This window comes from Cynocephalus volans, chromosome 8, assembly GCF_027409185.1.
Source record: "Cynocephalus volans isolate mCynVol1 chromosome 8, mCynVol1.pri, whole genome shotgun sequence".
NCBI classification, from domain to species: Eukaryota; Metazoa; Chordata; class Mammalia; order Dermoptera; family Cynocephalidae; genus Cynocephalus; species Cynocephalus volans.
In genome coordinates, this window is record NC_084467.1 from 26,313,005 (window position 1) to 26,324,251 (window position 11,247).

At 53.2% G+C, this 11,247-nt stretch overlaps 1 protein-coding gene across 2 annotated transcripts in view; it reads right to left on the bottom strand.

Annotated features, from left to right (window-relative positions):
• TRIM62 (tripartite motif containing 62) overlaps positions 1 to 9,332 on the bottom strand; it is a 28,634-nt gene extending 19,302 nt beyond the window's left edge. Inside the window, exon 1 of one of the 2 annotated variants that reach the window (XM_063107064.1) lies at positions 8,926 to 9,332. In XM_063107064.1, the coding sequence (XP_062963134.1) occupies positions 8,926 to 9,332 (407 nt within the window). Of the gene's footprint in view, positions 1 to 8,924 lie in introns of both variants that reach the window. The other variant, XM_063107063.1, reaches the window with a different exon arrangement.
• Between the last annotated feature and the right edge of the window lie 1,915 nt (positions 9,333 to 11,247).

Below are 11,247 nucleotides of genomic sequence, written 5' to 3' on the forward strand. Positions count from 1 at the left end.
CTCTCCCCGTGTAGGCTAGGGGCAGAGCCTGAGGGACCAGCTAACTTAGGAAAACCAAATTCTAGTACCCACAGGGCCAGACTTAGGAGGCAGTCCAAGCTTTAAGTTGCCTCCCAACTCACCCCAACTTGCCCCCATGGGTCTCCTTTCAAGCCTAGGGTTAGGAGGCTGGCTCTACCACCCACTAACTGTGTGACTCTGGGATGTCACTAACCTCACTGCGCCCCAGTCCCTCTTCTGCAAAGTGGGGTCGTCAGACCTCCTAGGGTTGGAGGGTGAAATGGTATAACGTAGAAGGATTCAAAACCTCACAGGGCAGAGCCTGGCATACACTGGGTGCTCAGGAGACGGAGCAGCCACTGTGTCCCATATGACGCTCCTCAGTCAGTTCATGTCCTCACCCCTCGCTGTGTCCACATGGTCCCTCCCTGCCTCCTCAGATGGCCAGAGCAGGAAGAGGCCAAAGGGACCATCTGGCCCAACCCTTTGGACTGCCAGAACAGGAAACAGAGGTTCCAGGAAAGGGAGTGACTGGCCCACGGCCACACAGTTTGACAGGAGAGCAAACCAGGAGGTTTACTCCCAGCCAAGAGGTAAGACAGGAAACAGAAATATGTTGATAAACTCCTAAGTGACAGAGTTAGTCCCAAGGAAGGACGCTGGGGATGGCAGAGGCTGGGACCAGAGGGGCTAGAGGCGGGTGTGGTTTGAATCTCACAGGAGTCTTACCATCCTTGAGGTTAGTGTCTTTATTACCCTCATCTCACAGGGGGAAATTGAGGCTCAGAGAGATTAGCAGCTTGTCCAAGGTCACACAGCTAGTAAGGTACAGAGGCGAGGCTCCAAATAACTTCAAAAATCCCTGTTCAGAACCACTCAGCCTCTAAGCCTCCCATTCAATTCAATAATTTCTGGGCACCCATGGAGGGTCAAGCTTCTCACTGGCCACTACAGGGATGTAGACAGTCCTTGCCCTTGAAGAGTTTGCAGTTAGTCAAGAAGGCAGAAATTGGAATAGGTAGAATGCAAGGGAGAACAGGATAAACACAGAGGGCTGCCTCAGATCCAACACAACAGCCACCGCTGGCCGTGTTTGTGACACCCTCCTTCCATCTCAGCTTCTAAATCTGTAAAGTGAGGCTGTAGAGCACGGGCTCCATAGAGCTGTTGTGAGGATTAAATGACTTAATTCGTGACCCGACATGACGCATAGGATGAGCTCAATCAATCTCAGGTGGTGTCGTTACCATCGTACTAATTATAATTATACGTGAAACAGAGACTCCGAACTGGGGGAGCTTTAAGGACAGAGTTTATTTCTGATGGAAAGGCCAGGGAAGATCGATGGGTAGGGTTCCTTCAAGTCTCCAGGATGGGGCTAGGGCATTCCATGTGGAGAGAACTAGTCAGACAGGGGCATACCTGGTGTGTGCAGGAAGTGGGGGCAGTCGGGGATGGCTGGAGCCAGGTATGTGGAGTCACAAGCTGGAAAGGCCAGGTGGGGCTAGCTGGGGTGAAGCTGGAGGGTGGAGGAGGCTTTTATGTCATTCTGGAAGAGCTAGACTCTGTGGGGCCCCATAAGAGCTAGGGCAGGACAGGATGTGGACACTGGGGAGGGACACACTTCAGAGGGCAGAGCCACAGCTCTCCAACTGCTGGTGCAGACCTGCACATGCAATTGTGCAAATATATCAGCTGCACGCCTCCGGGGCTCCCACTGGTTTGAAGAGGCCAGGACTGGGGCAGTAGCTTCAGGGGAGGAGGTGAGAGCCAGGGCTCAAATGCCCCCAAGGCCAAGGCCAGACCTCCCCTCCTGCCAGGACACCCCCTCCCTGGCCCAGGGGACAAAGCAGCTGTGGGAAGCTATCTCTGCTCTGGCTTCAGGCTCTGGCTTCAGGGACCCTTCCTGTCCCAAAGGAGACAGTATGAATTCGGGAGTCAGGAAAACCTGGGTTGGAATCCTGGCTGCATGACTTGGAGTAAGTCACTTCCTCCCCTCTCAGGGCCACCTCCAAGAGCCTTATCTGTAAGAGGGTGATAAGAGCCCCCTCACCGGGTTGTGAGGAGGGCTAAATGAGATGGCATCTATGAAAGGAAGGGCCCAGCATGGTACTGGCACACAACAGGTGCTTGAGGCCTCTCCTCTTCTTCATGCCCTGGAACCGTTCTCTCTTTCCCTCTCTGACCCAAGGAGGCCAGAAATCTTAACATGGCACACTGAACTTGCCTCTCCTTTTTCCTTCCCCTCCAATCCCTCGTCCATGTCCAGACTCCTGATGTTCCTGTTCATCCTGACAGACCTGAATTCTTCTATCTCTTCTATGTCTTTGAATCCCAACCCTCCCTGTGCACTTCTGAGCTGCACAGTCTCTGGTGACCTCTGACCGTTACTCTGTCCCAGGGTCTCCACCAGTCCACCTGGCACACTGCCCCATTATGACCATCTGACCAGGCCACATTCGCCTTCTCAAACCTATTCCTGGCTCCCCAGCAGCCTCAGGATCAAGCCCAAGCCCCTTGGGTGGGTGTGTGCATCTGTGCGTCTGTGTGTGCATTCAGAGCCCTTCCTGAGCTGGTCAAGCCTCACCTCCCTGTTCTTACCTCCTCTTACCTCATACCCTCCCCTCCAGCCACAACAATCCCCTGAATGTGTGCTCACCTCCATGCCTGTCCCTGGTCAGACTCAGATAACCTGAGTTCAAGTTCCAGCTTCAGTGACACCTGAAGCACAGTTTCTGAGCCTCAGTTTCCTCATTTGTAAAATGGGGCAATAAGACCCCCCTCATAGGGTTGCTGTGAGGTTTACATGAGAGAGAGAGAAAGAGAAGGGGGGGTGGAGAGAGAGAGCCTGCCAAAGTATTGAACCCTGTCCCAGGCACAGTCTGCACCCGGGCCGTGGTGTCTTGGGATGTTTTTATTCCCTCTGCCCATAATGCCTTCTCTCTGATTCCTAGCTTGAGGCCCTCAGCACATCCTTCAGGACTCAGCCCAACAGGACAAGTCAGTTACAGCAACCTACCAGTGATGGGCTGGTCTACCAGAACCATGGCAGAGCCAGGTCTTGTGTGGCTTTCTCCTGGGCACAACACAGGACTGGCTCTCAGTTGCCACAGCAGGAGTGTTGACTGAAAAAAATTATTAAACGAATCTCTGAATCCCAGATGGAACCTGCTTTCAGTTCCTCTAAAACCACCCTGAGTGTCCAAGCAGAGCTCAAGTTCGGGAAGGTACATGATGCTGTGAAAATACCACTGGACTGAGAGTTGGGAGAGCTGAGCTCTGGTCCAACCTCAGGCAAGCTAGTTTCCCCACGTGTAAAGTTGGGAGACAGTCAACCAGATGATTTCTGAGGTCCCTCTCCATTTGCATGCTCCCGGAGGCAGTGAGAGTGTTGGGTAGGAGGGTGAGTTCTGGGTCAGACAGACCCAGTTTGAATCCCACCTCTTCCTCCTACCTGCAGTGTGATCTTGGGCAAGTTACTAAATCTCTCAGCCTCAATGTCTTTATCTGTGAAATGGTGCTAATTCTAGTCCCTCTCAGAGAGTAGGGAAAGGAAAAAGCGCTGTTGTGAGGATTAAATGCCCATAACGTAGCACCTGGAACATAGTAAATGTCCAATAAACTTTGGCTATTAGTTTTCGGAGTTGTTTTTCTGTTGTCACTCCCTATCAGATCCTTTTCTTTCCATAAAATAGACATTTGGGGCCCCCAACTTCAACCCTAAGTTTTTGCACTGCGGCCTGTGCTCAGCCAAGTTATCCTGGCTGAAAAGGTCATTCTCGGCTGCCCAAACACCTGTGAAACGGGAAGCGGAGATGCCAAAAGCCTTGGCATCTGGGCTTGACCCACAGCCAGCCTTGCCCCCACGGAGGCTGTTCATTGCACATAAATCCTGCCCTCTCCTGGGAAAAGTAAAAGCAGAGGCCACTTCCCCAGGACACAGACAACCTGGCTGCCTCCCTATCACAGTACAAAATAAAGTGCCTTTGCATCTGTCATTGTTTTCGATAGGCAGCAACTCTCTCTTCCTCTTCACACATAAAGTGGGAAGTCTTGTTCTTACTTCCATTTCCAAGATTGGGAAAAGGGGTGCAGAGAAGGCAGCGCCTTCCACTTTGCTGAAAGAAGCCAGAGCCAAGATCTGAACCCAGTGCCCTAACCCTGCTCTTTCCTCGTGGGGCTGCCTTGGCATCTCTAGGTCACCATATCCAGCTTGTTGGGGCTCCCATCCCAGGCGGATCTATGGCTGTCTTCACTGGCATGAAGGAGGCCTTGGGAAAGGCTCCAGTGGTCACATGAGGCCTGGAGGGGGTGACTGAGACTGAATCGGATTCCTTCTCTGGGGGATAGGAACCTGAGATGCCCAGAGAGCCGGATGTGATGCCTGACCAAGATGACATCCCAGCCACCTGCCCTCGGGGCGTCAGCTGGCACAGAGAGACAATGCCCTCAGCCTGGCCCTGTGCTGAGTACTCTTAGTACAAATACAGGCAGGGTGGGTGGGAGATAATTACCCCACCCTCAGAGGCAACTCAGAGGCTGTAGGTGGCACAGACTGGCTTCAAATCTTGGTCCTGTCATTTACCAGCTGGGTGACCAAATAAGTTACTTAATTCCTCTGAGTCTCTGTTTCTTCATCTGTAAAAGGCATAGATAACAGTCCCAACCCAACAGGGTGCTATGAAGATGAAATAAGGTAATACAAGAAAAGCTCTTAGCACAGCCCCAGGCTCTGAGCTAGGCAGGGCTCAGTGAGCACTGGCTGAGGGGCCCCAAGCCCTCTGCAGATGGGGCCCCTCCCTCCCCTCTGCTCTGTGGTCTGGCTGCTCAGTGTGTGTGTATGGGGGGAAGACACCAGCACACACACACACACACATATACACACGTTACATAAGCATTCTATAGAACTACATAGTAACTCTAGCCATGTTTATCCAGGGGTGGGATTATGGGGAGACATTAACTTTTACTTATATAGCTCTGCTTCAATGTTAATTTTATAACCTGAATAAATGAAGATATTTAACAATTATTGTGTGCCTACTGTGCCAGGCACAGAACTAGGTACTTTTGATAAAAAGTATCCCTTACCCTTATGACATCCTTCCAGAATGTCATATTATCCCCATGTTACAGACGAGCATGTGGAGGCTTAGAGAAGTGACTTGACCAAGGACATGCAGCATGCTGGGATCTGACTCCTATATTGGAATCTGTAGTACAAAGCCCTTCTGCTTGGCAGGTCAGGGAAAGCTTCACAGAGGAGGTGATATTTGAGCTGAATTTTTGTTTTTTTTAAAGGTGACCGGTAAGGGGATCTTAACCCTTGACTTGGTGTTGTCAGCACCATGCTCTCCCAAGTGAGCTAACCGGCCATCCCTATATAGGGATCTGAACCCATAGCCTTGGTGTTATCAGCACTGCACTCTCCCAAGTGAGCCATGGGCTAGCCCTTGAGCTGAATTTTGAAAACCAAGTGGGACTTCTCTGGGTCAGGGTTCTCAATCAGGGGTGATTTCAACCCCAGGAGACATTCACCAAGGTTTGGAGACATTTTGGGTTGTCACAATCTGGCGGGGCAGGGGGGCGTTGCTACTGGCATCTAGTTGATAGAGGCCAGGGACACTGCTAAACTTTCTATGATGCACAGGATAGCTCTGCACAACAAAAAATCATCTGGCCCCAAACGTCAACAATGCCAAGTATGATGTATCATACTGTAGCTGACATTTATTGAGTGATTCCATGTGCCAAGTGCAGTGCTAAGTTCTCGTGAACATAATCTTACTTTACCTCTACTTCCATGCTGTCATTGAAGGACCCAAGGCTCAGAGATGATAAGCAAGTTTCCCAAGGTCACACAGCTAGTAAATGGTAGAGCCAGGATTAGAGCTGCCTGAGTACAAAGCCAGAGTTCTTAATCTTTCCACCCTGCTGCCTTTAGGATTTATAATAAATGTAAAAGCTCCAGGCCAACTACTAGGTAGGGTGTCAGGAGACACTCTGCACTTTGGCTGAGTGCAAGCCTGGCCTCCTTTGGCTGTGAGGCCTTGGGCAAGTCCTCCCCCTCCCCTGCCATTTCCCGTCGGTCAAGTGAATGTTGCACCAGATGATTTCCAAGGCTCTGCCAGCTCTGAGTCTGCAATTCTCCAGGAGAAGGACCCGAGCTCAGGTTCCAGCATCCACCAGCTGGTGTGAAGGGTGGGCTCAGCCTCATTTCCAGGACAAAAGTGGCTAATGAGCCCTGCTTTCCCACAGGAGGGAGAGGCAGGTGGGGGTGGAGGATGGCTTCAACCTTACCCAGTAGCATGCCCTCTCCAGGGAGGAGGCAGGTTTCTCTGGCACCACCTTGCCACGCCCAAAGGAGACACCAAAGCAATACGTTCTTCTGAGGCAAGAGAGGTGGGTCTGGACATTCACCCAGTTGGGCACAAGAGCTCTCACAGGTAGGAGGAGAAAGAATGGGAATGCACGTTGTTCTAGCCTCTCCCAGGAGCCAGGCACCTCAAATAGCAGGTTCATCCCAGGTCAGCCTCACGAAAAGTCCTGGTAGGAAGAAACCATCCTGACCCCATTTTACAGACCGAGCATCACAGTTTATGTGAAACGACTCGCCAAGTTATGCAGACAGTGACCAAGGCAGGTTTGAAACCCAAGTGTGTCTGACCCCAGGACAGCGCTCTAGAGAGTAAGTGAGTGGGAGGCCTGTTTCTCTTTTCACACCAAAATAAAAGTGTTTCAATAATGTTTGGAGAAAATATATGTTCAGTTTCTCCTGCACTCCCCAGGTCATTGAATGGAGTGCAAAAGCCCAAAACACAGTAATTCAGATTGACTGGTTTGCAGACAGGAGAACCAAGGCTCTGACGCAGAGGCTAGAATGCCAGTCAGGGAGGAAAGACGGTGAGCAGCATGGCTCAGGCTGTGCCCTCTAGTCCTGGTTCTCTCTCACCATCTGGAAGTGTGGTCTTGGGTAAGTCACATCACCTCTCCAGTGCCCAGTTTCCACATCTATACAATGAAGAGGCTGGACAGATGGTTTCAGGCAGAGTCCCTTTAAACTCTCAAAACCTGCACCCAGTCCTGTCAAAGGTTCTCTCCTCCTACCTGTTCATTTGGCTTCACAGATGGGGAGATGGGGACAATAGTACCTAGCACAAAGGGCGCTGGGGATGGAGGGTCAATGCCAGCCTTGTGCAACCTCCCAGAGTCCCTGACCCTTGCTCACCCTCTGATGTGGCCTCCATCCTCAGACAGGTAGACTGGAAGGGGTCAGTTGTGGTTTTGGAATGAAAGGGACAGGGAGGGGGCGATGGTGAACATGGGCCATTTCTCCTGAGGCCAAGACTCATCCATGGGCATCTGCTGGGAGCAGGCTGGCTCCCAGAGACTCATGTATGGAGGGGTTGGGACTCCCTACAACATAGGGGAAAGTAGTTATTTGGCTCCAGCTTTCATATCTCCAGGGCCAGAGAGTTCACTATGTCCCAACTTAGACCACTATATTTTCATAAAATGTTTGAGCCCAAAACCTGCTTATAAATGCTCCACAGTCTGGGCCAGCTTAGGCCAGAGTTTGTGATTCATTCATTTATTCATTCAACCTTGGTATGTGCTTTGGGCCAGGCCTTGTGTAAGGCTCTGGGACCATAGATAAGAGGAATTAAGAGACCGTCCCTGGCCTTGGGGAACTGTGTGCTAGACTATTATCACAAGGCCAGGGACATGGGGCTGCTGGATCTAAATGGTTTAGTTTGAAAAAAGGATTCCAGGCTCAAATAAGCTTGGGAACCATTTCATTAAACACAGTAAGATGGATTTCTTTTCTATAAGATTTCTCCAAGCCTTTAATATGCAAGTGCACACTGAGAATCCTTGGGGGGGGGGTGTTAAAAGAAAATAGACTATATTTCCCAAATATGGCTAATCTTGGAACACTTGTTTTTAAAACGTCATACTTATTAATAGAGGGCATTTGGGGAAATGGAAAAATGCAGCTCTAATGCTATTTTTTTGGCCAGCGGAGCTTGGGGATAGTTTCACAGAGGACTTTTGAGCAGGGTCTTGAGAGCTGAGTAGGAGTTTGTCAGTGAAGGTGGGAAGGTTTAAGGAAGACCAATTACAATCCAAGTATGCTCAGGTTCCTCCACATGTACTGTTCCACTTAGTCTTTAAAGGTCCTGATGTGGGTGACAGAGCCAAGGAGTTCATCAAAAGCCCCTGGATCCCTACAGGTCTACCCTCCGCCCTTCTAGATCACCTCACATCTGGGCCATATTCTCCAAATTTTGAATCTTCAAGTCCTGGCTCCACTCTCAACCTGGCTCCTACTCTGGTTTAAATCCAAAACGGTTGTATCTTGAATTGATCCCATACTTAACCCCTTATACACCTTGGCTTAACCCTTGGCACCCAAGCCCGCCTCGCAGCAGTTTGCTGACCCGAACATAGACTACTCTCTTAGGTTAAAGCCTCACCTGCCCAGCACAATCTAGTCCGGATACTCCCCACTAGGTCCTGACACATACCTGATCCAGGACCCGCCCCTTAGACCCCGCTAGAGCTCAGCTGCTGGGTTGAGTACAGACCCATCCTCGCGGCCCCGCCCCCTGTCTGGCTCTGACAGTGGTCCTGCCCTTGCTCAGCTTTGATTCAGCTCCGTCCCCAACGCATCCTGAGCCCAGTAGGTGATCCAGTTGTGATCTCACTTGTCCCCACCGTTCCACCCCACCCTCGACCTCTCCCCAACCATGGACCCGCTCCTACTCCAGGTCTATCTCAGACCCCGCCCCCTAGCCCTGCCCCGCCCTGCCCCGTGTTAATTCTGATAGGGCCCTGCCCCGGCCGGCGGCCCCGCCCCGTGACAATTCCGACTGGGCCCCGCCCCCGGCCCGGCCCCGCCCCCGGCCGGCCGGGCAGCGCACCTGCAACTCCTCGAAGGCGTCGTCAATGCCGGTGACCTGGTGCTGCTCGTGCAGCGCGGGTTCATCGCAGAAGAAGCAGAGCAGCGCGCGGTCGGTGAGGCAGAAGAGCTTGACCTTGTCGTGCGCCTGGCAGGGTCGCGCGGCGCGGCGCGCGTTGAGGATGGCGTCCAGCGGGAAGGCGCTGTAGCGCTCCACGATGTTGGCCAGCTTGAGGCTGGGCGCCAGCGCGGGCTCGGCGAACGTGCGCCGGCACTCGGGGCAGTCGCGGGCGCCCTGCGCCTCCTGCCGCACCCAATGCTCGGTGATGCAGCGGCGGCAGAAGTAGTGCTCGCAGCCCAGGCTCACCGGGTCCTGGTAGATGCTCAGACAGATGGAGCACAGCAGCTCGTCCTTGAGGCTGCACGCCATGGCGCCGGCGAGGGGGGCCCGACAGGCAGGGGGGCGGCTGAGAGGGCGCGGCGCTGTCGGGGGCAGCACAGAGGGGTGGGAGCCGGGATGAGGCCCGCAGGGGCAGGGGTAGAGGCTACCGAAGAAAGAAGGGGGTGCTGCCCAGGAGCGGGGTAACGCGAAGAAGGGGCGTAGGGTAGATATTACCCGGGATGCGAGCCCGGGAGGGTGGTCTCGGGGAAGTGGGTAACCCAAAGCTCTGGGTGCTGGAGGGAGGGGGCCGTGGGAGTCTGAGGGAAGGGGCTTCTGGCGAGGGGGTTCTAGGGGACGAGACAGTCCGAAGAAACGGGTGCTGGGAGAAGGGGATCCCGGAGGGGGGCGGAGGCCTTGCAGGGGATGAAATCCCGGGACAGGGGCTGTGGGGGGAGGGAGAGAAGCTGGGGATGGGGAATTCTGGCGGAGAGGGAAGCCGGGCTGAGCGGCACCGCGGCTGTGCCCGGCAGGGGAGAAGCAGGGTGCCGGCGGGCTCAGCTGCCCGGCCCCGGCCCCCAGCTCCAGCCCGGCGCGGCGCCTTACCCCCGCCCGCTCAGCGGCCACTGCTTCGGTCCAGCGCAGCCTCTCAACCCGGAACCAGCCGAACCCGAGCTGCAGGCGGCCGTGAATCCCTCCCCGCCCCCGCGGGCGGGACCCGAGTGACTCCGCCCCCGCGGCGGGCGGGGGAAGGGGCGGGGCCTCCAGGCTTTCGTCTCCCCCCCCCCCCGCCCCGCCCTCACCATCCTCCAGATCCCGGAGAAGCGAAACCCAGCTGTTCCCTAGGGGTCTGCACTTGGAACAGCATCCAGGTCTCGCTTAGGGACCCCACGGCGGGGGGAAGGGGAGAGCAGCAAACTTGAGAGGACAACGAATAAAGAAGGAGCTTCTTCTGGATCATCAATGTGAGGTTTTGAGAAAAATATTTGTCATTAAAACAAAAAAGGATATAATCCTTCTGCATAGAAGTATAATCTGCAGAGAATACAACTTTTGCATAAAATATAAAGATAAAACTTGAGAAATGTCCGACCCTTACACTCCTAAACCTCGGAGTCCCATTTCCTCTTCACTTTCTGAAGGACTACTTGGGGAAGAAGTTTGGAAAGCCCTGACAATTGGTCTGACCCAAGGGGTTCCCTCCACTCAGCAAACATTTCTGGAGTGCTGGGGTGTGTGTGTGTCTTTGTGTGTGTGTGTGTGTGTGTGTGTGTGTGTGTGTGTGTGTGCGCGTGCGTGTACAAGGGGAGTGGTGGAGCAGGAGAGGGGAAAGGAGTAACAGGAGACCTTGTCTGTGTGCCAGATGGAGACGGGATAAGGGACTTCTAATAGAGCAGAGGAGAGAACGCATGCAAAAGCATAGAGGTGTGAAAGGGGGGGCACACTGAGCGACGTGCAAGTAATTCTGTACTGTTGGGGATGGGGCAGGGAAGGGGCTTTGGGTGAGGTGGAGGCCATTGTGGGTCATGGTGAAGAATGTCTTGAAGGCATTGGGCTTTCAAGCAGAGGAATGGCTGGTCCAATTTGGGTTTCAGGAAGTCTTGGAGATGCTCATACATCATCAGCAAGGGGAAGGTAGAGACTCTTTCAGATGTGTCTACATATGCACAGTGCTCCGCACACAATAAAGGTGTGTAGCTGAATAACAGCAGCAAAGGCGTAGATTGCAGGAGGAAGGAAAGACTGGTCCTCAGTGAGGTCCTGCAGGAGGTGAGACCCAAGCTGGGCTCCTGACAGTGGGTAAGGAGAGAGGGCTAGGGTTTTGAAAGGACAGACACTATGAACTTTAGTGATGAATTGGATATAGAGGTGAGAGAGAAGAGGCATGGACAGTGGCTCTTTAGTTTCTGCCTCCTCCAGAAATGTCTTCACTGAAGTTAACTTTATTGAGATACAATTTAAGAAA